Source organism: Callorhinchus milii, unplaced genomic scaffold (assembly GCF_018977255.1).
Source record: "Callorhinchus milii isolate IMCB2004 unplaced genomic scaffold, IMCB_Cmil_1.0 Scaffold24, whole genome shotgun sequence".
Taxonomy (NCBI): Eukaryota; Metazoa; Chordata; class Chondrichthyes; order Chimaeriformes; family Callorhinchidae; genus Callorhinchus; species Callorhinchus milii.
The window spans coordinates 8,483,867-8,509,195 of record NW_024704765.1 but is presented as its reverse complement, the minus strand read 5'-3'; the positions used below and the strand labels follow the sequence as shown (position 1 = coordinate 8,509,195).

At 41.7% G+C, this 25,329-nt stretch overlaps 1 protein-coding gene and 4 non-coding genes across 7 annotated transcripts in view; all 5 read right to left on the bottom strand.

The window, feature by feature from the left end:
• Positions 1-265: 265 nt before the first annotated feature.
• LOC121850725 lies at positions 266-429 on the bottom strand. Its single transcript, XR_006085727.1, has one exon. It is a non-coding gene; the product is annotated as a U1 spliceosomal RNA (small nuclear RNA).
• Positions 430-2,482: 2,053 nt separating this feature from the next.
• Positions 2,483-2,646, bottom strand: LOC121850724. The gene has a single exon (XR_006085726.1). It is a non-coding gene; the product is annotated as a U1 spliceosomal RNA (small nuclear RNA).
• Positions 2,647-4,715: 2,069 nt separating this feature from the next.
• LOC121850735 lies at positions 4,716-4,879 on the bottom strand. The gene has a single exon (XR_006085737.1). It is a non-coding gene; the product is annotated as a U1 spliceosomal RNA (small nuclear RNA).
• A 2,070-nt stretch (positions 4,880-6,949) lies between these two features.
• Positions 6,950-7,113, bottom strand: LOC121850734. The gene has a single exon (XR_006085736.1). It is a non-coding gene; the product is annotated as a U1 spliceosomal RNA (small nuclear RNA).
• Positions 7,114-11,565: 4,452 nt separating this feature from the next.
• The window catches only part of tp73 (tumor protein p73), a 45,989-nt gene continuing 32,225 nt past the window's right edge, over positions 11,566-25,329 (bottom strand). For 2 of the 3 annotated variants that reach the window (XM_042343481.1, XM_007902092.2), the window contains exons 5-14: positions 17,802-17,988; positions 16,555-16,670; positions 15,838-15,947; positions 15,349-15,491; positions 14,836-14,924; positions 14,158-14,285; positions 13,484-13,626; positions 12,793-12,946; positions 12,568-12,661; positions 11,566-12,247 (exon numbers count right to left, since the gene is read on the bottom strand). In XM_042343481.1, coding sequence (XP_042199415.1) covers positions 11,945-12,247; positions 12,568-12,661; positions 12,793-12,946; positions 13,484-13,626; positions 14,158-14,285; positions 14,836-14,924; positions 15,349-15,491; positions 15,838-15,947; positions 16,555-16,670; positions 17,802-17,988 — 1,467 coding nt within the window. In that variant the 3' untranslated portion in view covers positions 11,566-11,944. The remainder of the gene's footprint in view (positions 12,248-12,567; positions 12,662-12,792; positions 12,947-13,483; positions 13,627-14,157; positions 14,286-14,835; positions 14,925-15,348; positions 15,492-15,837; positions 15,948-16,554; positions 16,671-17,801; positions 17,989-25,329) is intronic. The other variant, NM_001292406.1, reaches the window with a different exon arrangement.

Here is a 25,329-nt window from a genome sequence, read left to right as displayed (position 1 = left end):
GTCAAATGCAAAGATGATTATAATAATAAACTCTAAAGTTCCTTTTCTGTGTCAAAAAACTGTCGCTCGTCTCCGCACACACACAGTGCGGTTTTCAAACCTCCAAAAGAAAAGACTACCAAAAGCGGCTCATAAAAGCTTCCAGAAGAGCCCACCCCAGGGCATGTGCCCACCGTGCCCAGCAGTTTAAGATAAATGAAAGTCGCTGGAGAACACTGGACTGTATGTAAAACAATGGCGATGGTTCTGTCTTTAGTTTGTACTCCAGGGGAGAGCGCGAACGCAGTCCCCCACTACCACAAATTTTGCAGTCGAGTATCCCGCATTTGGGGACATCGCAGGCGTCAGCACACCCGAAGTGCAATGGGTTAGCCTCGTCCTGGGAGAACCACCTTCATGATCATGGTGTCTCCCCTGCCAGGTAAGTATGCTTAACTGGGGCTCATCCACGCCGGCTCACTCCCCGCTCTACCCCTCACGTCTACACTGCCTCCTTCTCCGCTATCCTCTGGGTTGCTCCCCTTATGAAGGCTGCGGTATAAATGTAAGCTGTCGGTGTTGCTATTCTCCTTCCCACACCCCCTCCCATTTGTTAAGTTCGCTACAAACACCTTAAGCACAACTGTCTGATCAGCTGATTTCACACAATTAGCGCAATTTCCCAATGAAAAAGAAATCCAAAGTGGTCGACTGATTTAAATGTTATCCATAAAAGGAGTTGAACGTCATCAGGTTTTCAACGTATCCGGTGCAGCAGGTTAACCCCTTCTGCTCGGACTTGAAGCATCTCTGATATCTGCCCACTGCTTGCAATAGGAACGCTGAACACTTTCCTTTTAGTATTACTTTTCCTATTGTACTTGACATCTGAAAGACCTTCACAGAATATACTGTAAAATGAGTTGACTGCACGTTTTGGGGGCAAAATGTAGTGACTTTCTTGCTGGGAGGACGTCTCAGGGATTCAATGTAAAGTGTTGTAACAAAAAGTGAAGTTTTGTAACCCAAACGTTAAATTAAGATTTTTCCATTTGATTTCTAATAATAGTTGTACACTGACTTCTTGACATAGGATTAAGATTTAGGCAATTTTTGTTAAAGCCCTGAGAATTATAGTAACTTGGTTGCCTCTATTTTTACAATAATTACATTACAGTATTTCACCTTCTTCTGATCTACTGATATAATTTCCAATTCCAGCAGCAAATACAATTATTATAATCTTGAATTTCTACACTTCTACTGTGGTAGAAACTAGCTGTGCTGGAGATTTCTTTGTCCAGTTCCATTGGTGTTCCCATTTCACTTCTTCTGCTTAGATTAAGGCCTTTAAATTCTAGCCCTTCACTAACCTCTTATCTTCCCAGTGCCGCTAGACTCAAATCCTCATTTTCCGTTGTTCTCAGATTGTACAGTATCTACAATTCATTAGTCAGGCCAGAAAGTTCCGAAGTTTGATCTCTGGGCTGTGATGAATTAGCTGATCTCAGGCTCGGTGATGATGGACATTGCAATTACCTTCAACATTCCTGGGTTAAGTAGAGGAACACAATTAATATACTATATTTTATTTTCCAAACTTCTTAGAAGATTCAGTGTGATTTGAGTATTTCCACTGACTAATTCAATTTCCTTTTAATTAATTAAATGATACAGCAGTGCAACAACGACAAAAAAGTTACATTTGTATAGCAACTTTCACATCTGGAGGACGTCCCAAGGCACTGGACAGACGGAGTTATGGACCCAAGCTGAGGGTCAGGTTGGGGGAGTGCAGGGAGGGGGGAGCGTGGGGGAAGCACAGAGATCAAAAGCACAGTCGAAGAGGAGGGTTTGAGCATCTGTGTACTTTATAGGCAAATACAGCAGTCAATTTGCACAATGCAGCCAGTGCAGTGCTGGGTCGTGGGTTGCTTTATGGCAGATAGTCCATTCTTCGGATGAGATGCTAATCCAAGCTCCCCGCCTGGAACTGTTCAGGTGGACAATAAAGATCCCACAGTGCTGTTGGAAAAGAGAATAGAAATTCTCCCGGTCCTGGCTGACAATCCTATAGATAAACCAATCGGTCACTGTATGGCTGTTTGTGGGAATGTTTCTTTGTGCAAATTGGCTGCTGCATTCGCCTACAAAACACACAAATGCCACACTTCACAGTAAAGTCCTGTGAAGTGCATTGAGATGCCTTGACGGTGTGACTTGACGCTGTGTCAAATGCAAAGATGATTATAATAATAAACTCTGAAGTTCCTTTTCTGTGCCAAAAAACTCCCCAACTGTCGCTCGTCTCCGCGCACAAACAGTGCTGTTTTCAAACCTTCAAAAGAAAATGCTACCGAACAGCGGCTCATAAAAGCTTCCAGAAGAGCCCACCCCAGGGCATGTGCCCACCGTGCCCAGCAGTTTAAGATAAATAAAAGTCGCTGGAGAACACTGGACTGTATGTAAACAATGGCAATGGTTCTGTCTTTAGTTTGTACTCCAGGGGAGAGCGCGAACGCAGTCCCCCACTACCACAAATTTTGCAGTCGAGTATCCCGCATTTGGGGACATCGCAGGCGTCAGCACACCCGAAGTGCAATGGGTTAGCCTCGTCCTGGGAGAACCACCTTCATGATCATGGTGTCTCCCCTGCCAGGTAAGTATGCTTAACTGGGGCTCATCCACGCCGGCTCACTCCCCGCTCTACCCCTCACGGCTACACTGCCTCCTTCTCCGCTATCCTCTGGGATGCTCCCATTATGAAGGCTGCGGTATAAATGTAAGCTGTCGGTGTTGTTATCCTCCTTCCCACACCCCCTCCCATTTGTTAAGTTCGCTACAAACACCTTAAGCACAACTGTCTAATCAGCTGATTTCACACATTTAGCACAATTCTGCAATGAAAAAGAAATCCAAAGTGGTCGACTGATTTAAATAATGTTATCCATAAAAGGAGTTGAACGTCATCAGGTTTTCAACGTATCCGGTGCAGCAGGTTAACCCCTTCTGCTCGGACTTGAAGCATCTCTGATTTCTGCCCACTGCTTGCAATAGGAACGCTGAAAAGCTTTCTTTTTAGTATTGCTTTTCCTCTTGTACTTGAGATCTGAAAGCGCTTCACAGAATATACTGTAAAATGAGTTGACTGTACATTTTGGGGGCAAATGTAGTGACTTTCTTGCTGGGAGGACGTCTCAACGATTCAATGTAAAGTGTTGTAACAAAAAGTGCAGTTTTGTAACCCAAACGTCGAAATAGGATTTTTCCATTTGATTTATATTAATAATTGTACACTGGATTCTTGACATAGGATTAAGATTTAGGCAATTTTTGTTAAAGCCCTGAGAATTATAGTAACTTGGTTGCCTCTATTTTTACAATAATTACATTACAGTATTTCTGATCTACTGCTATAATTTCGAAATCCAGCAAGATTTGGAAGATAACGAATACAATTATTATAATCTTGAATTTCTACACTTCTACTGTGGTAGAAACTAGCTGTGCTGGAGATTTCTTTGTCCAGTTCCATTGGTGTTCCCATTACACTTTTTCTGTTCAGATTAAGGCCTTTAAATTCTAACCCTTCACTAACCTCTTATCTTCCCTGTGTCGCTAGACTCAAATCTGCATTTTCCGTTGTTCTCAGATTGCACAGTATCTACAATTCATTAGTCAGGCCAGAAAGTTCTGAAGTTTGATCGCTGGGCTGTGATGAATTAGCTGATCTCAGCCTGGGTGATGATGGACATTGCAGTTACCTTCAACATTCCTGGGTTAAGTAAAGGGGGGAGGGAACACAATTAATATACTGTATTTTACTTTCCAAACTTCTTAGAAGATTCAGTGTGATTTGAGTATTTCCACTGACTACTTCAATTTCCTTTTAATTAATTAAATGATACAGCAGTGAAACAACGACAAAAAAGTTACATTTGTATAGCAACTTTCACATCTGGAGGACGTCCCAAGGCGCTGGACAGACGGAGTTATGGACCCAAACTGAGGGTCAGGTTGGGGGAGTGCAGGGAGGGGGGAGCGTGGGGGAAGCACAGAGATCAAAAGCACAGTCGAAGAGGAGGGTATGAGTACCTGTGTACTTTATAGGCAAATACAGCAGTCAATTTACACAATGCAGTCAGTACAGTGCTGGGTCGTGGGTTGCTTTATGGCAGAGAGTCTATTCTTCGATGAGATGCTAATCCAAGCTCCCCGCCTGGAACTGTTCAGGTGGACAATAAAGATACCACAGTGCTGTTGGAAAAGAGAATAGAAATTCTCCCGGTCCTGGCTGACAATCCTATCAATAAACCAATCGGTCACTGTATGGCTGTTTGTGGGAATGTTTCTTTGTGCAAATTGGCTGCTGCATTCGCCTACAAAACACACAAATGCCACACTTCACAGTAAAGTCCTGTGAAGTGCATTGAGATGCCTTGACGGTGTGACTTGACGCTGTGTCAAATGCAAAGATGATTATAATAATAAACTCTAAAGTTCCTTTTCTGTGCCAAAAAACTCCCCAACTGTCGCTCGTCTCCGCGCACACACAGTGCTGTTTTCAAATCTTCAAAAAAAAATGCTACCGAACAGCGGCTCATAAAAGCTTCCAGAAGAGCCCACCCCAGGGCATGTGCCCACCGTGCCCAGCAGTTTAAGATAAATGAAAGTCGCTGGAGAACACTGGACTGTATGTAAAACAATGGCGATGGTTCTGTCTTTAGTTTGTACTCCAGGGGAGAGCGCGAACGCAGTCCCCCACTACCACAAATTTTGCAGTCGAGTATCCCGCATTTGGGGACATCGCAGGCGTCAGCACACCCGAAGTGCAATGGGTTAGCCTCGTCCTGGGAGAACCACCTTCATGATCATGGTGTCTCCCCTGCCAGGTAAGTATGCTTAACTGGGGCTCATCCACGCCGGCTCACTCCCCGCTCCACCCCTCACGTCTACACTGCCTCCTTCTCCGCTATCCTCTGGGATGCTCCCCTTGTGAAGGCTGCGGTATAAATGTAAGCTGTCGGTGTTGCTATTCTCCTTCCCACACCCCCTCCCATTTGTTAAGTTCGCTACAAACACCTTAAGCACAACTGTCTGATCAGCTGATTTCACACAATTAGTGCAATTCCGCAATGAAAAAGAAATCCAAAGTGGTCGACTGATTTAAATGTTATCCATAAAAGGAGTTGAACGTCATCAGGTTTTCAACGTATCCGGTGCAGCAGGTTAACCCCTTCTGCTCGGACTTGAAGCATCTCTGATTTCTGCCCACTGCTTGCAATAGGAACGCTGAAAAGCTTTCTTTTTAGTATTGCTTTTCCTATTGTACTTGACATCTGAAAGAGCTTCACAGAATATACCGTAAAATGAGTTGACTGTACATTTTGGGGGCAAATGTAGTGACTTTCTTGCTGGGAGGACGTCTCAACGATTCAATGTAAAGTGTTGTAACAAAAAGTGCAATTTTGTAATCCAAACGTCAAATTAGGATTTTTCCATTTGATTTATATTAATAGTTGTACACTGGCTCCTTGACATTGGATTAAGATTTTGGCAATTTTTGTTAAAGCCCTGAGATTTATAGTAACTTGATTGCCTCTATTTTTACAATAATTACATGACAGTATTTCACCTTTTTCTGATCTACTGCTATAATTTCGAAATCCAGCAAGATCTGGAAGATAACAAATACAATTATTATAATCTTGAATTTCTACACTTCTACTGTGGTAGAAACTAGCTGTGCTGGAGATTTCTTTGTCCAGTTCCATTGGTGTTCCCATTACACTTTTTCTGTTCAGATTATCAGATTAAGGCCTTTAAATTCTAGCCCTTCACTAACCTCTTATCTTCCCAGTGCCGCTAGAATCAAATCCTCATTTTCCGTTGTTCTCAGATTGCACAGTATCTACAATTCATTAGTCAGGCCAGAAAGTTCTGAAGTTTGATCTCTGGGCTGTGATGAATTAGCTGATCTCAGGCTCGGTGATGATGGACATTGCAATTACCTTCAACATTCCTGGGTTAAGTAGAGGAACACAATTAATATACTATATTTTATTTTCCAAACTTCTTAGAAGATTCAGTGTGATTTTAGTTTTTCCACTGACTAATTCAATTTCCTTTTAACTAATTAAATGACACAGCAGTGCAACAACGACAAAAAAATTACATTTGTATAGCAACTTTCACATCTGGAAGACGTCCCAAGACGCTGGACAGACGGAGTAATGGACCCAAACTGAGGGTCAGGTTGGGGGAGGGCGGGGGTGGAGCGTGGGGGAAGCACAGAGATCAAAAGTACAGTCGAAGAGGAGGGTTTGAGTACATGTGTATTTTATAGGCAAATACAGCAGTCAATTTACACAATGCAGCCAGTGCAGTGCTGGGTCGTGGGTTGCTTTATGGTAGAGAGTCCATTCTTCGGATGAGATGCTAATCCAAGCTCCCCGCCTGGAACTGTTCAGGTGGACAATAAAGATCCCACAGTGCTGTTGGAAAAGAGAATAGAAATTCTCCCGGCCCTGGCTGACAATCCTCTCGATAAACCAATCGGTCACTGTATGGCTGTTTGTGGGAATGTTTCTTTGTGCAAATTGGCTGCTGCATTCACCTATAAAACACACAGATGCCACACTTCACAGTAAAGTCCTGTGAAGTGCATTGAGATGCCTTGACGGTGTGATTTTACGCTGTGTCAAATGCAAAGGCCATTATAATAATAAACTCCAAAGTTCCTTTTCTGTGCCAAAAAATTCCCCAACTGTCGCTCGTCTCCGCGCACACTCAGTGCTGTTTTCAAACCTTCAAACGAAAATGCTACCGAACAGCGGCTCATAAAAGCTTCCGTAACAGCCCACCCCAGGGCATGTGCCCACCGTGTCCAGCAGTTCAAGATAAATAAGTCACTGGAGAACACTGGACTGTATGTAAACAATGGCGATGGTTCTATCTTTAGTTTGTACTCCAGGGGAGAGCGCGAACGCAGTCCCCCACTACCACAAATTTTGCAGTCGAGTATCCCGCATTTGGGGACATCGCAGGCGTCAGCACACCCGAAGTGCAATGGGTTAGCCTCGTCCTGGGAGAACCACCTTCATGATCATGGTGTCTCCCCTGCCAGGTAAGTATGCTTAACTGGGGCTCATCCACGCCGGCTCACTCCCCGCTCCACCCCTCACGGCTACACTGCCTCCTTCTCCGCTATCCTCTGGGATGCTCCCCTTATAAAGGCTGCGGTATAAATGTAAGCTGTCGGTGTTGTTATCCTCCTTCCCACACCCCCTCCCATTTGTTAAGTTCGCTACAAACACCTTAAGCACAACAGTCTGATCAGCTGATTTCACACAATTAGCGCAATTTCCCAATGAAAAAGAAATCCAAAGTGGTCGACTGATTTAAATGTTATCCATAAAAGGAGTTTAACGTCATCAGGTTTTCAACGTATCCGGTGCAGCAGGTTAACCCCTTCTGCTCGGACTTGAAGCATCTCTGATTTCTGCCCACTGCTTGCAATAGGAACGCTGAAAAGCTTTCTTTTTAGTATTGCTTTTCCTATTGTACTTGACATCTGAAAGCGCTTCACAGAATATACTGTAAAGTGAGTTGACTGTACATTTTGAGGGCAAATGTAGTGACTTTCTTGCTGGGAGGACGTCTCAGGGATTCAATGTAAAGTGTTGTAACAAAAAGTGAAGTTTTGTAAACCAAACGTTAAATTAGGATTTTTCCATTTGATTTCTATTAATAGTTGTACACTGGCTTCTTGACATAGGATTAAGATTTAGGCAATTTTTGTTAAAGCCCTGAGAATTATAGTAACTTGATTGCCTCTATTTTTACAATAATTACATTGCAGAATTTCACCTTCTTCTGATCTACTGCTATAATTCCCAAATCCAGCAAGATTTGGAAGATAACAAATACAATTATTATAATCTTGAATTTCTACACTTCTACTGTGGTAGAAACTAGCTGTGCTGGAGATTTCTTTGTCCAGTTCCATTGGTGTTCCCATTTCACTTCTTCTGCTTAGATTCAGGCCTTTAAATTCTAGCCCCTCACTAACCTCTTATCTTCCCAGTGCCGCTAGACTCAAATCCTCATTTTCCGTTGTTCTCAGATTGCACAGTATCTACAATTCATTAGTCAGGCCAGAAAGTTCCGAAGTTTGATCGCTGAGCTGTGATGAATTAGTTGATCTCAGCCTGGGTGATGATGGACATTGCAATTACCTTCAACATTCCTGGGTTAAGTAAAGGGGGGAGGGAACACAATTAATATACTGAAATATATGCCATCCGGCTTTATTTTTCCGTGAGTTTATCTGAACAGATGTGCTAATAACTTTTTCTTACAATGTACCTGTAATCCGATAATTTCTGCCTCCAGCCACGACAAGCAAGAACAGAGTACAAATGTACAATTTGACTGTAAATCAGTGACGCTCGTAACTGGCCGGGAGCTATCCCAACTCTTCACTTGTATATTTGCATTCGATTTGTTGATCCATTTATAGCTGTCTGCTCCTCTTGAGATCAGTTGCTGACTGACTTGGGCTTCAGTCGTTTTTCCTCTCCAATGAGTGCTGTGGGGAGAAGAAAAAGAAGGGTTACCTTAGCCTCCTCAAAGTTAATGGTGTCTGGTACCTATATACCTGAAATCAGAAAATAATACCATCACAAATAAGTCTCAGGTTCCATGTACTTTATTGTGTTACAGAAATTCTTGAAACACAGCTAAAAAATAATTTCAAAGAATACATTACAAATAATAATAAAAAAAACTACACAGTTACAACTTGTTTGGAGTATACTATAATAATTAATACTGCCTGAAAAAGCATTAGTTAACATTGAAATGATGATTTTTTTCTTTTTAAAATCTTAAAGCAATAAAGTGCCTTAAACTGCTACTATTGGAGGCATATGTTCACACTTCAGCAAAGAGTGCCTGTGGTGTGATTTACGGGTATGTGAACCAGCTCACAGCTGAGAAAGAGCTCCTGGAATTGTGTGGTTGAAAAAAACTACTCAAACCAACACGTGCTCTGAAACAGTTTTAGAAACCTACAGAATGAACATGCTTCCTCCCCATACAATTTCCCCCGTTTCTCTATTGAAGTGCACAGCAGTCCTCTACCTGCAGTGCAAACAACAGCTAAACAGCTGCAGGTTACCAGGAAAGGGTTTATAGGTACCTGGTAATGGGAAGAAAATAATGTTGGCGTTCTGGAAGGAAGAGATCGCACGAGCCTCCTTTAAATAAACCTTGCAACCCATATCTGTGGTTCGGCACAAAAAATACAGGAATGCACTCCACCAGCAGGGTCACTTTGGTGAGAAATGCTTCCCGTTTTAAAAAGAAAGAAATACTTAACATTCCAGTCCTTTCATGAAGTTCAACATGCTTTAAACTGACACAACCGAGGAACAGGCCAGTAATACTGCAGAAGACAGCTGTCATCTCTTTCAGAAACAAACTCTTTTTTTAAAAAAAANCTCTTCCAGGAGCTCAGTCTTTTCTACAACACGACAAAGCAATAACTGCCGATTATAGTTGCAATGCTATCGCCCTAACATCATAAGCTCAGTTCCTAGCTGCGTGCCTCGCAACCGTTGACAGATTGTGTTTCGTCACACATAAAACAAAGGAGCGGGAATCGCCTTGCCCTGCAAGGTGCTTTACACCACATTAGAGAAAAAAATATGTACACGTTTTTTTAAAAAAAAGGAACTGTACGTTTCGATGGAGCTCTGATAAAGTGAAGAGGTTCTCATGAGAGCGAGCCATCACACGATTTCAAAAGTTTTTCTTTTTTAAAAAAAAACTGGCATGCATAAAAATACCTGAAATGAGTGGACCAGGAATGAGGGAGGGGGAGAAAGAAGAGGCAGGGGTAGAGGTTACAAATCAATAATAATAATAATCCTATGATATGAACACACTCCATGTGAAAGGCGCTACATATAAATGCAATTTGTTGTTGTTCAGTAATAACAGACAAACCCACCGTTTCTTAGGGCCCCAACTCCCCTTCAACAGATTGTTAGTAAACCCAACTTTAAATGCACTGCTGCAAACCTCTGACTTGACCCACTTGATAGTTTGCTGAACATTATGCCAAACAAGTGCAGTAGGGAGTTTGCCTTGGATTAGTTTCGAACAGTAACTGCTTCATCCTTTGAACCCAATTGATTTCAGAACCTTTTTGACCATGGTGAGGCTATACAGTTATTTCTAAAATGTAAACCTGACTTAAAAGTCCAGTTTATAAAATTAAAAAGGGACTCCTTAGGCTAAAAAAAAACCCCAAAACAATAATAAATTGGTCATTTTCATTCTACGACTGTTTGTGGGACATTGCTGTGCGCAATTGGCTGCCACGTTCGCCCACAAATATACAGTCAATTCACTTTACAGTGTGTTCTGTGAAGCGCTTTGGGATGTCCTCCTGACATGAAAAGCGCTATATCAAATGCAAGGATTATTATTATTATAAAGTCAACAGAGCCTTTCGGTTTTCTGCTGCCTTTCAAGAAATCAGAATCTATACTTTTTTTATATAGGTTTTATATTACGTTAAGCTTTATATTATCAAGACATTTTTTCTCTACTTTTTACAGTTATGTGGTCAGCGAGGTGACGGATGTCAGTGCTGGGTAACGGAAGAGCTTTTCCAATTTCAGGATCAAAATTCCACATCAGCTTAAGCACTGTGAGATGCAGAGTAAAGCTCCCTCTATTCTGCCTCAGACCCAAATTCAGCACCCTCTATTGCATCAATTATAACAGTTCCATTTCCCACAACAGGCATCCTCGCTCTCAGTTTCACAGATTGCCAATTAACTGCCAATTTATTCCAAATGAAAGCAGCTTTGCCTCATAGGAAATGGGTTGATATCGACTTCAAATTGTTTTGCCGGGCCCCCTAAGAAAGCAAAAGGAAATTCAATCCATCAGTACAGTACGGACGGAATTCACATGAGGTTCCATAGGAGAGAGCATACTGTAGCCTCCAAAACTGCCTTGCTCCCCAAACAGATACTAACATTTTCTTTTTCACCAACTGTACAATGCAAGCTTTCCCCACCCTCCCTAATAGCCATAAATTGATTGTTCACGCACATAAATCCTGGATCAACCCAGATTAAAGAAAACCATACCTGTGCGGTAACTGAAACGTTCAAACGTTCAAAATATTCCAACACACAATATTCACACAATCAAAGTTACATTTTCTGAACATTAAAAGAAACAAAAAAAGCAATTGTCCATCATGGTACAAACCTAGAAATATATAAATAAAACTGCTGAATACAGCAACCCCCTCTTTTTGCTAGGGCAAACGGGTATATTGGACATTTAGAAATACATATGGCAGTCCAACAGAAGAGGGAGTGAGTGAGAGAGAAGGGGATCGATATTAGAAAAACAAGAGACTCGCAAATGCTGTGCTTGTCCTAAAAAGACCAATATAACCCATATTCACAGAATGATGGGTGGAATGGAGCATGCCTGTGTGTGTGTCTGTAATTGTGTATGCTCGCGCGCGGGTATGTATTTGTGTGTGCGCGCGTGCGGGTATTTGTGTGTGTGCACATGTAGGAGGGGGGGAGGAAGAGAACCTTTGGAGATGTGCCAGGAAGGAGTCTGTCTCCAGAATAGAAATGATCGAGAAGTAATGCGCAATAAAAAAAAACACGGACGTTGCACTGATTCACTGCAAGCCCAGTACTGAGGTGGTGATCACTCACCCCCTACTTTGTTTGTAACTGACCCTTTTTTTCTGCAAAACTATTCAACGTGCCTGGGTGTGAGCTCTTCAGGAACAACATTTATAGCAGTAAAGCAGGCCTGGTCTGGTACAGCACACGCTCTGGTTACGGAGCTTATTTTACAACAGTCAGTGCTTCCTCTAGCTGTAAAGGAGTTGTGGCGTTTTATCTTCCCTCATCTCTCTTTAATTGAGCTCGTTCTCCGTAAACTCCTCCTTGATCGGCTGCTTCCTTGTCTTGCAATCGGGGACGTCAAAGCCGAAGTCTCCCCAGTCGTCCCCTCGGTTGGGGATGGTGATGGTGTGACGCACCCTGAAGTGAACGGCTTCCATGACTCGCTGCCGTTGCAGCTCCCCGCCTACGCTGGGGTTGTTGTTGCTGGATCGGAGGAGCTGCGGCGAGTTGTAATCGTGCCCCGGTTTGAATTCCTGAAGCCCCCTCCAAATGAGGAGGCGGTATTGTTCTGGAATCTTCAATGCGCCAAGATCCTAGTCCAAAATAGGAAAAATACAACACATTAACTATCAAGTACCCCACTGCAGCTGATATTATCTCGCTCTCTCTGGGATCTATAGTCATTTTCAACTCACACAGAGGGGATCTTTTTGGAGTTGAAATGCCACATCTTCACAACGACATTGGGTGCTGATGGGAGGATTTCTCGTGACAGGAGATTTTACAGTTCCACACATACAGAAAGTATTACTTTGTAAAGTGTAACAAGCAAGGAGTGAGCGGCTGGCATTAGTGCCAAGCTCTCTATCTATTAACCTCACCGATTTCGGTTTTAAGTAAAGTACACAGTTACCTCCATAGAAAGATTCTGCAGGTGATACATGGTCTGCAACCCCTGTGATGTGAAATACTCCAGACAGTTAGGGCAACCCAATCCTGTCAAAAAACTATGAACATTTTTCAATAAATAAGGACGTCACATAGAGGAAAACGTAATTCAGCAGAAAACAGTTTCCTGACGAGACGCAAACCCCTCAATTAATGAAGGGTGTGTAGCGTGAGAGAGGAGAAAGCTCACCTGACAAGAGCTGGGTCTGCATTGTAAGGTGGGGGTGGCGTGCAGTGGGAGGTTGGTCCCATGGCTGTCGACTGAGAAGGATTTCCACCGTTCATGTTCCCATTTGGTGGCATGTAATGATGATGGTGGTGGTGGTTGTTCATTAGAGTCGGGCCTGTAAAATGTGAACCGTTTGTTTATTTCTATTTTTCCCCAATTCCTCTAATTACCAATAGCATTGTGTGGTGGTGTTGTGTTGTCTGGAACACTCTCCCTCAGTCCCTCCGCCTTGCCCCCTCTCACCCTTCTTTCAAGTCCTGTCTGAAGACTTTCTTCTTCGATCGTGCTTATAGCCACCACCTCCCTGGCTCGAATGAGGCTCCGCCACTGTTTAAACGCTCTGAGACACTACCCTGCATGGAGGGTGCTACATAAGGGCAAGTTGTTGTTGTTGTTGTTGACGTGACAATGCTTGGGCACAGCAGCATATAGTAACATCTTAGTGGTGCTGGGAGCAACATAAAGATAATACAGGAAACACTGCAATTGAGGCTGGTGATCTGAGATTGGGCTTGAGGTACATTGTCTGGGCAATGGATGGGTGCAAAGCTCTAGAACTTAAGAGGCGATTTATATTACTTCATTACAATAACCTTTGGCTGGGTGAGCATATATGTGCACCCACAGTAACACCATGTTCAGGCTGACTTACCCATGGGTCCGAGATTGACTGAAGTGCTTGGGCTGTGCTGAGAAGGTTGCCCCACCAGCTGATTGACGGAGGGCAGTTTGTTCACATTGGGAATCTTGTTCATAGGCGGGTTTACTGCACCGTAGGCCGATGAAGCCTGCTGCCTGTTTAAAATAAAAATTAATTTTGATCAATTTTCAATATTTCAGAAGAAAGTTGGTTCATTTTAACTGGGGTAAGCGAGTGACTAGTCTGGAAGAGAAATGACTGTCGTCTTGCTCAGGAGGCTTCAATCTTTGACTCATTACGGATTGGAATGTTGGGAGTGATCCTACAGGTAATTATAATGAGCCTTTCACAATCCTGTGGCATTGAGTTATGGGTGAGGGGGAAAAAAAAATGACAGTCTGTCTGAAAAGTGCAGCTCTTAACACCTGAACAGCTCAAGTACGCAGGAGCTGTGTCATATGTAAAAAAAACTGACTGTAAGAGGAATACCCAATGGCTAAGTGAGCTTACTGACAGTATCGTCAACGGTTGTTTGAGTGAGGAGACAGGAGAGTGATGGGCACCTCTGGATTAGTATCTCAAGTCCAAGGCAAAATAATTCACACACCTTTAGGGAGAGAGGGGATGGGGAGCTGATCGCCGAAAACAAAACAAAATAATAGAAAGTGTAAACCGGGGCTACTGACTGGCGCTGCAGGAGCTGCTGCTGCTGCTGTTGACGGTACGAGTCGATGAGCTGTTGAGGTACCAGTTCCATCAGCTCCAAGCTCTCCTTAATCTTCATCAGGATCTCAAAGTTCTCACGGCCTCGGACCTGGGGAAAGACATTAAGAACACTGAGCACACCTTCATGACAGAATTTATTCAAAAGATGTTATGAATAGAAACTAGGGTCTTAACGCTAATCTTAGTCTAGTTCCTAGTGGGCATGGGTTGACAAGACAAAGTAGTCTTAGCATGGTAATAACTAATAATAATCCTTGGATTTGATATAGCGCCTTATCACTTCTTCAAAACGTCTCAAAGAGCTTCACAGAATACAACATAAAGTGAATTGACTGTGTTTGGTGAATCGCAAAATAACTGGTGCTAAATTGTCACTCAGGCAACCCGTGAAGATGCCTAGTGTTGGGGGGAAATAGAAAACGTTATTCTGCTGCAGTTTGAAGCACACATTAGAGAGCTTCGCTTTGTTCTGTAAATCCCTCAAGAATGTTCTAGCCTTAAAATTGAGGGAAAAGTAAAAAAAAGTTAAAAGAATTTCTCAGCAGTGACAGCATGATGAGCACAAAACAAAAACGAAAATGTGCATGAAAGGAGACAGGGCACTGAGGGCTTAGCTGGTTAAGGCTTATAATACTCACAGGAACGTAGAAAAATTCTTCATCACCGTGCCTCCGCTTTTTTATGCCTGCTGTAGGCCCCTGAGCTCCCGGGGGTGTCTGCTTGAAAGCTGAAACAACAGATGGGATAGGTGCAATTACTAGCCACAGCATTAACTTGAACTTGTACCACTTACCTAAATGACTATTTCAAAGTAGTTCACAAAAGAAGCAGTAATATAATAATAATCCTTGCATTTGATGTAGAGCCTTATCAGGTCTTCGAGGCATCTCAAAGCGCTTCACAGAATATGAAGTGAATTAACTATATATTTTGTGGGTGAAACGCAGTGGCCAATTGCGCACAACAGTGTCCCACAACCAGTCGTGGATTGAGTGACCAAATTATTATCATTATTTTTTTTTAGACAAGAAGTAGGTAAGAAGCAAAAATGGGATAAAATTAAAGGTGGCCAACAACACAGTTAAAGAGAATAGTTGATAGGAAACTGAAAAGCAGATAGCAAGGCAAAGTCAGGGAATCAGCGCACTTACGCCGTTTGCTACCATTTGCGTTTTTAGCGGCGTTCTCGTTGATGGCTTGCTGCTCGCGGTAGTGATCCTCGTCTGCTTTCCGGTCTCGTCCGGGGCAGGCACAGATACGACCCTCAAACGATCGTCGCCCGAGAACCTGGCCACTGAAGAAGATTTGATTTTAAATTCTTTCAGAGGGAACAGTAGCTGCTGAAACAGCTGAAATAATATATATTTTGTGCAGAATTGGAGTACTAGCGATTATAGTGGGTAGTACAGTTAGGTACAACAAAACAACAACTTGCATTTATATAGCGGCCACCACACGGGGTAGCATCCTGGAGATACAGTGGTAATACAGGTCAGGTACTCACAATGTACAATGGGGAGTACAGATTAATACAGTTGTTAGCACATACACTGTGTAGTTACTTGGAGTATCATGTTTGCTATTGAACAGCAGCAAGGTATTAATTTCTAACCATGGATGTTTTGGTCAATATTACTCACTCTCTCGTCTCCAGAGTGATGATGATAAGGATGGGCCTGCGGTTCATTCCTCCCACACAACTGCTATTACACATGAAGTTGTAGAGAATTGTAGTGAACTCTGTTCCGACCTGTTCAAACAACAATTAAATTTTAAATTAAACAGTTTTAACAGTAATAACTACAATGACAATTGTAAACCGCATTGGTTTAATGGACAAAATAACAAGACTTCCTTTTGCAGTGCGAGAGGTAATTATTTTTGTAGTTACACAATATAGTTGAATGGAATAATTAGCACTGGTGTTAACTATCACATCAGCATATACAACAACAATTTGCACTTATATCGCGCCCTCCATGTAGGGTAGTGTCTCAGAGCGCTTAGAAGGCAGTCAATGATGGTGACGAATTATTTAACACCGCCTCACTCAGTCATTACACTATTGGCCCATGGATCACGCTATTAGTCTGCCAGTTGGTGGTTGGTATACCATCTTTAACTTAATTTATAAGCCAATTTCCTATGTGATTGTGTCCCTTTTATTTGCATATGATTTTATTTGCTCAGCGCTTTGGGACGTCCTCCCGACGTGAAAGACGCTCTATAAGTGTAATTTTGTTGTTGTTGATATGAGGAGCAGGCCTGATGTACTCCAGTATCAAAAGATTAACAGGATCCGGATGAATACCAGTTTGTTTGAAAACAAGACAATTGGATTTGACATTGTTTCATACCTGTGGCGGTTCATAAGGCACCATGACACTTTGGCGTCCAGTTACGGGATCATCAACGTACTGAGCAAGGTTATTTCCCTCCACTCTGATCAGGTGACTTGCTGGTGCGGACTGGCCTGAATGAATGACATGAGAAGAAATGTGAGCAGGACGGACCTGAATCATGATACTCAGTAAGTAGTTAGCCAAGGAAAGATACACAGACCATGTGGATCATTCAATACTTGTACCTCAGACCATTTGACTCTTTGACTGTCATAGAATCTAAATAAAAACATATAGGATAATGGGATTCTCAGTGAATTCCAAAGGGGAAAGACAAAAAGGCATATCATCGCATCGGCTCTACTCCAGCTGCAATGTAAGTAAATTTACTTGGCCCAAAGTGAATTGAAAGCATGGATTGCCTAGGTAGTTTCACTACCGGACGAAATTCAGATCTGGAGATCAGCAAATGAACCACACATTGCAGGTTCTGCATCAATGCAACGCACCAAAGCCCCTGTTCAAATACTACCATTTAGAGTTTGGCAGGCACTAACCACCCTTCAACGTGTTACCCATTAATCAAGTCTGAACCTTGACAATGTGCTATGTCAAGCATGTCTTGAAATTAATCTGTAGTTACTGGAGTTAGGTTTTCTGTCTCCAATGGAGGAAATGCTTGTAGGAACATGTTCATCTTCACCGTTACATGAGCCCATTTCAGTGATGTTTAATCTTAAATTGGTTTGTCAAACTGACAACATTCAGATGTGTTTTTTTGTCCACCACTCACTTCACACAGCTCAGCATTTTCCCGCGAAACTGTTAAAAGATTTCAGTGTCTCGTTCTAATTTCAATACCTTCCACACCTGTTAGGTCCCAATTTCAGTGCATCTGTCCAAACAAGATTCAGCACCAAGTGCTGCTAATTAAGACAATAAACTGAACCCGAGGAGGGAGGGAGGAAGATTAGTCAGGCTTCCTGAACTTGAATCATGGTTTGAACCCATGCTGTAAAGGTTATGTGTATCTAGATGTATAGTGAGGATAGGATTAGGCATGTCTGATAACTCTCATAGACAGTCAGCAGCCCCTCATAGTTTACATACACAATTAAGAACAAAGTAAGCCATTTCAGTAAAATACTAAACCCCGTGATGAAACAGGAACTTTGGGAATGCAGTAGAAAACTGTTATAGGTCCTAAGTCTATCCCTTCTGTTAACCACTGGCTAGATTATACTTGAGAACATTTCACTCACCATCATTGAAGTCCCTCCCAAGCTCATGGTTCGGGCACCGTTTTACAACTTCAGTCACATGTTCAGCCTTTTTGTAGACGGGCATAGCACGTACAACACTGCCCGAAGGTGGTAGTGAGGTAACTTTGGCCTGGATCGGGCAAGTCTTTGCAATCTGACAGTAAAGTTTCTTCAGCAGTGGAGAATACTGCAAAAATAGAAGAGTGAAAAAAAAATCCTCAGCGTTTATCAAAATGTGCATGAATTGCTCCCTCTCTCCTTGTAGGAATCGTCTACAAAGCAACACAAAACAACATGGACTTATACAGCACCTTTCACGTCGGGAGGATCTCCCAAAGCGCTTGACAATTCTGGTTGGTCACCGGAAACGTGGGTGGGAGCTGAGAGGGTGAGGAGGGAAGGCGAAAGCATGGTGAAAGAGGCACGTTTTGAGGCGCAGGTTGAAAGAGGGGAGAGACTAGGGCATGGAATTTCAGAGAGCGGGCGCCAAGTAGCTGAAGGCTCACCCACTGATGGTGGGGCGGATAAAGCAGGGGATAGGGATGGAGCAGGCCAGTGTTGGCTGAGCAAAGGGCACCGCTGGATTGGTAAGGATTAAGGAGGTTGCAGAGGTAAGGTGGGGCAATACAATATCTTCGAGCATATTACAGGAGTAATGGGAAAAAATTGGAGGGGAAAAATACAAACATAATTACAAACTAATAGTGAAGGTATTTATTTGAGTAATTGAGGTGAAGGTAGAAAATTAGATAGATCAAGAAGTAGTGATTAGATGTTTTCAAGCTTGGTGTTTAAGCGCTCCGAGACACTACCCCGAGTAAAGAACACTATATAAATACAAGATGTTGGTGTTTAAATGTCTCGTTCATACAAAATCCTGCTTTATTCTGTGGGCAAATAAATTGCTGGATTAAAAATGAAAGATAGAAATTAATTTCACATGCCAGAACTATTTCAAAACAGTTTTACTGAGACAATGAATTAAGACCAACAAGTTTTGTCATGTCAAAGGGTGGACCAAGTGGTTTCATTTTGTCCAGAATTTTAGATACAGGTATTTGAAATCTAAACAGCATAGTCGACTTTGAAATCAACCCCCCTTATTTTATGTTCACCGATGGGTGGATCAGTCAGGTAACGTGGAGATCTTTTTACCACTAACGTGCTTCGGCATGTTGCTTTGAAGAAAGTCCCAAAATTCCACCTGGAGACAAGCTTTCCTGACTCTTCTTTTGTATTTGCATACATGTGAAGACTAATGGACAGGAGTATTTAAGGGCTGTCAATTATATCTTGCCCTTTTAGAGACCTGTATAGACTCTGTGCAGAATATCTTTGATACAAAAATAATTGCAATTTTTAGAATAAGATTTGGGATTATGAAACGCAACAGCACTTGCATTTATATAGTTGCAAGTGGAAAAACCTCACTCGCTGAGAATGGGAAATATGACCAATTGCTATAGTTGTTCAGGAATTTCACTTCTTTTTGTATTCCCTTCACATTCAGTACTAATGTGACACCCAAATCCTAAACTAATTCTGGATTCTTTGCAAGCTAGCATCAGTTTATATAATTGTATTAGTTTTATGTTCTGGCCAACAATCCCCCAGATAAAATCGATCATTCACTTCATAGCCGTTTTGGGTCACTGCTGTATTCAAATTGGCTGCTGTGTTCACAGGAAATCCTATATTGCTTTATTATTTGGCAAATAGCCTAATGTTTATATTAGAACCTGAAAATAGTCTAGTCTATCTTTTTCTTTGAATCGTGCATGCACAAGTAAAAGCTGACTGCCTTGAGTCTGGTATTTAACAACTTCTGGTACCCTCTGTCAGCTCCTGTATGTATGAACTGCATATGTTAGTTCTTGTTTTCAACCAACGTAAGTATGTGCCCATGCTTTTTTCTAACCGAATAAAGAGTCTAGAACTGCAGCGATCACCTGGTGTATAAAAAGGAGCAACTTGAACTAGGGTGGAATCTTGTTGCCTTCTCACAATTATTGTCATCTTTCAAGTAGGCAACTTGTGGGCTACTGCTTTTGACTGCTGTCGGCTTCGACTTAAAAACTTCTCAACAAACTGGCAGGGAGGTCAGCTATTGGTACTGGTCGTTGCAGATGTGCTTCTGGATTATAGAAACATTAAAAAAAATTAATACGCGCAACACCTGGATATCCTTGAGGCTCCAAGCACTGAAAGACAGACCTCCCAGACTAGCCTTTTCATGGCACTTCTTGTTCCTTGAAAGGATTTCAGCATAATTTTCCTCTGATCTAGCTTCGGGAAACATTGCTTCTCATTTTGGAAAAGTTAAGACTTGCTCTGATTACTGAAAGTGAAATAACTGTATTGTGCCAGGTCCTAACATGCACACACTCAGAGTAAGATGAGGCATGCTTGTCTCATGTGGAACATGTACTGACTGACGCCTCACAGACGTCTACATTCCACAAGCAGAATCTTTCATATATTAACGTTGAACTTCAGGAAGGGACTTTGAACAGGATTCTGTGCTTCGGATGTGAAGAGAAGTTTGAGATTCAAATTAGAATCAAAATCCAGATGCTTAGTCCGAATATAAGGTTTACATTTGTCTATATGTGTCTGTCTATCTAACATTAATTCGTAAACCTAGCGATCAATTATCCATCGGTAATCCATATTTATCCTGAGGCTAGTCAGACAGGTAGGACTTTGAGTGTGTAGTTCAGGTTGCCACTCCAATTTCAGTCTGGGGGGAGTGCTGAATTGTTGTAAATGCCACATTCAGGTGGATTTTAGAAATCCCATGACACAATTTGAAAAAGAAGAATGTAATTTCTTGCAGTATCTTGGCCAATAAATCCACAGCTAAAAAAAATAATAATACTCATTCACATTTATCTTACCCACCGCCTTGGTACATCCTCCCAACGTAAAAGGCGCTCTATAAATATAATTTTGTTGTTGTTTCTATCTATTAATAAGAGTATGCAACTTAATAAGAGAATGTAAAATAAAGGTGGATAGGAATTGATAAAGCTGTTCATTAATTATGTTTATCGTGATATTTACCACGGGCTTCATTCTCCAGATGTCTGAATCTTGAAATTGCCTTTTTTTGCCCATGTTATTGAGAGGAGTTTTAGGCTGCCTCATTTTTCATTGGTTTCCAACACCTGGTTTGATCCCCCCAATGTTAGGTCGAGATTAACTGAAAGCCAAGTGTCAGCATCATCTCAAACTTGGCTTTCAATGGACTTTCATACCGTCTCATTGTAAACTGAACAAATCTCAACTTGTCTTTTCAACCTTCAGTGTGTGGGGGGGGGGGAGGGTGGAGATGTCGGTGGCATTACACATAGCTTCCAGGCTTGTATTTTGCTGGAGATCCACGCTGTGACATGGATGAACTCTCGATTAAAAAGCAAAGCAATTCCCCTGTGGAGGCACATTTTATATTATATAATTACGTGTCAGGACAATACAGAACTCTCTTAAATCCAGACAGAGTATTTAATAGCATAAACTAGATTGTGGATAATGTCACAGTACATTTACTGAATTTCTTTTTTCTATATGGTTACTCAATTTGCCAAATACCCTGCAGGGTTTATGTTCGGTTAAATGCTTTGAGTTTTGTTTGTCTGCTTACAAACAAGAAAATAGATGGTAGTTAAACATGAGGCACAAAGGGATCACCAGTTAGCATATTGGTCTGGTATATTGCCAAATGAGAGGGAACGATTCTCTGACTGCTTTGAAATTTACCGACCTGTGAATTTATCCTATCACAGAGCTCCTGGAGTTTACTGACCAACAGAGAATAAAATGCACTAACTACCTCTTCCTTCACAAACCTATAGACAATCAGAAAGTGACTGCTAAATTGTTCGTTCAACATCACCTTAAAATAATGGGGGGGGGGGGTCAGTAAAATACATGTGCCCATTTATGTTGCTGGTGCTCTTGCTGCCGTCCTAGTGCATAGCACAAAATAATACTGAAAATTATTTGTAGGAAAATAGTTCATTTCCTATAATGCAAACAGTTCTGTTTGAACACACATCTGGCAAGAGAGCTAAGCTACGGGCAGCTGTCAGACCTGAGAAGTTCAGGCTTGTTCAAATTGGGAATTATTTTCATCAATGTCTTTGTTTGGGAGAAGGAGGGGGCGAAGGTAAAGAAAGAGTATCTGACCAATGAATAACTTGCATCTCCCATCTGCTGCATTCCTGACTGTACTAAGCAGAGTGCACAAGACTTGCCTTCAACAGACACCCAACGGTTCCTAATAAACCGCTAGATCTATTGGGCAGGAGGAGACAGCAGCCGCAGGCAGGTCTGTACCAAGCAGCTGCCGATTTGCATCCCTGGGACAGGTTAGGACAAGCTTCCGGAGTGAGAGTGGTAATGATGTGTATCACTAGTCACTCAGCATGTAGCGTCTTGCAAACCACAAATACCGTTAACTGCCTTCTCACTCACTACTTCAATCTTCAAAGACAAACTTGTAGGTGAACATAAAAGAAAGCGTTTTTAACCCTTCCAGATCTTTTTATCCTAGGTAACATTTGGGGTACTTTTAGCGGGAAAATCACTATTTCTTTGCAAAGCTGATCAGGGATGAATGCACAATTGCTCCTCACAATCACAGTCCCTGATATCCTGTAGGACACTTACATGTTTACGAATAATAAATATCAAACACGAACGCATTACTGAAAAGCTGAAAAGAATGCACTCTTGTCCACACTACCAGTTTTGTGATATTGTGTGCCTTCAGGAACTCAAACTGTTTTTCCTTCTTCTCTTAAACTGACCCGACTACAAATTGACTTTTGCTGTTCCAAAGGATTCTACAAATACTGTGATAGTTCACTAATACCACACTGAACTTTGCAAGACAGACACCTCTAATTTCAAGGCAGATTCTCAGAAACAAATTAAATTATATTATTTTTCTGCTTGGCTTTGCGGTCGGTCTCTTTGTAACAAAGCTGTTTCAACAGGGCTCTTTCGCCCTCAAATATACAGTCAATTCACTTTACAGTATATTCTGTGAAGCGCTTTGGGACGTCCTCTCGACGTGAAAAGCGCTATATCAAATGCAAGGATTATTATTATTATTATTATTATTCTGTAAAGCTGATTCAGCCAACGCAATGACCTCAGCACCAGGGACAGCGACAAAATATTTTACTGTGATCAGCTCTGTAAAGTCACTCATATTAGATGTACTTGGTTTACACATTCAGAGAACTATTACGTGTTGCACTCAACCACACAAGACAATAGGAATGAAACCGTGACAGATGATACCTGCTCAAGTAATAGGTCAACCAATATTCATTGAAAATTACACAGCTTCTGGCGACCAGAATGATGGCATTGACACCCACAATGACACGGCAATGGTATCTCTCTTATATGTGGCAAAGTGTGAGCTCATAGATAAGCTTGTTTCCATCAACATAAAGAATGAGAAGTACGAGCTTATATATTTTAAACTAATTTGTACTTTAGGAGTAACTGGAGGCTTGAGGTAGTTCAGTTTGCTTATGTTGATCGTAAAGACTGGAGGACTCAGGGGTTACACACTGACTTTTCATCTCCAGGAGCTGGGTTTACATGTAATCTAGAATGGTCAGATGAGTCTTCTGCTTCTGAAGTCCAGCAATACCCCAACAGATATTCCAAGGTCCCCAAAGTCTTGGAATGTCAACCTATGCCTAATAATTTTGTAAATTATGTATTCCTGAAAGGAAAGAGTGTGCACATATGTATATAAAACTCTCAGTCTGCTCTGTCAATGGGTTTCCGCAAATGTCAGATACCCGGCTGACCAAAACAAAAACACAATCAGCGTGCATCTGTGCCCAATTGAAGCAAAACTCGACTTACTTTTCCGATTGTATTAGCTGATAGCACGTTTTCTCCACTGGGTGGCAATCCACTCCACAAGTTTAACATGTAGAAGCAGTCACACTTGACATGAGGTTACCGAAAGATCTACAGATCTCATAACCTGTCTGCCAGTTCTATCCTCCTGAAATGTTTTTTCCCTCCCATCAACATTTTTGGGAAAGGACAGGATCAATTTCACCCCGACAATTTCACAAAAGGTGAATAAATAAAACAAGTTATTTTTGCAGTGACTTATGCAATAGGTTTGGCTCCTAATCTGCATGACCATTGTTTCACAAACAACAAGATGAATGACCAAATTAATCTTTAGTGGTGAATCCGAACAAAGGAGGAACATTGGCCATGGCATTGGGAAAAACTCCTCTGCTCTTCCAAATAATGCCCTTGAAATCATCTCCTCTAAAAGGAATGGAAACCATGCTGTATCCTATTCCAAGCAATCGGTTACATTTAAAAAGGTTTCCGTTTCTGTTGGTTTTCTAATGTTACTAGAGAAGTAGTTGTTATCATATAAAGGATGACATTTGCCTTCAAGTAGCAAGTTGTGTGGATGTGTTTATTTATGAGTGCTAAAGCACTCTCTGTAGCCCCTCTACAGTGGGGTCTGCATTGCTCTAATAATAATAATCCTTGCATTTGATATCACGCCTTTCACCTCTTTGAGACGTCTCAAAGCTTAAAGTGAACTGACTGTATATATTGTGGACTCTACCACTGGAAGTAACAAATTGCTCTGTCAGTGTGAAACTCTCAGCTCTTCCTTTAGAGATCACAAGAGTCACCACCATCAAAAGGCAGCTTGACTGATCCACTGCAAGCGGAATAAAAGATTTACAACTGAATGAACTTTTTGATGCTGTGATCAAAACTCATTCATTCAAATTAAACCAGCAAGAACAAGAACAAAACAACATCATTATTTTTTTGTTAATATGTCTGAATTTCTGGACAAAGCATCAATTTATAGCTCGCTTACGGGCTACCCTATGATGATTTACTGACAATTTTAGAAATGCTTCTGATCCCATTTTCTTTATCTTAATGAATTGCAAAATCCACAAAACAAGTTGTTTTTGAAAATGTTCAATTTGAAATTTCGAATTGCTACACGAAGCCAGAAACGAGTTGATTGGAAATTTAAAAATCCTTTTTCAAGTCCAAGGGTTCTGAGGTTAACTAACTCCCTCTACTACAGCTCAGGTATATATTATCTAACTCAACAAAGATCAGGGATCTTTTCGAGAAGGTGCTACTTCTCACTAAACTCATTCATTCAAAACCAACAAAACTAATCAATTCACAACCATGCAAATAGTGACGATTCCACCAATAGTATGTCATTATAAGTCACTATCTCATGGAAATTCAGGTCAGTGTAAAGTTCAGACATCGTACTGTGCTAGATCCACAATTGGATTGAGCATTTTGTTTTTCGTTTGCTTTCCTACTAATTCTACTCTGGTATATTGTACCTCTGGAACCTAAGCTGTGTGCTCGGGGGGGGGGGTGGGAAGCCAAGTGAAATGTTTGGCTGTTTGGGAACTAAACTCTGGGTACCATGTTGCTTTGTCAGACTGCATCTGTACTCGAAAAATAAATAGTATTGCATTGC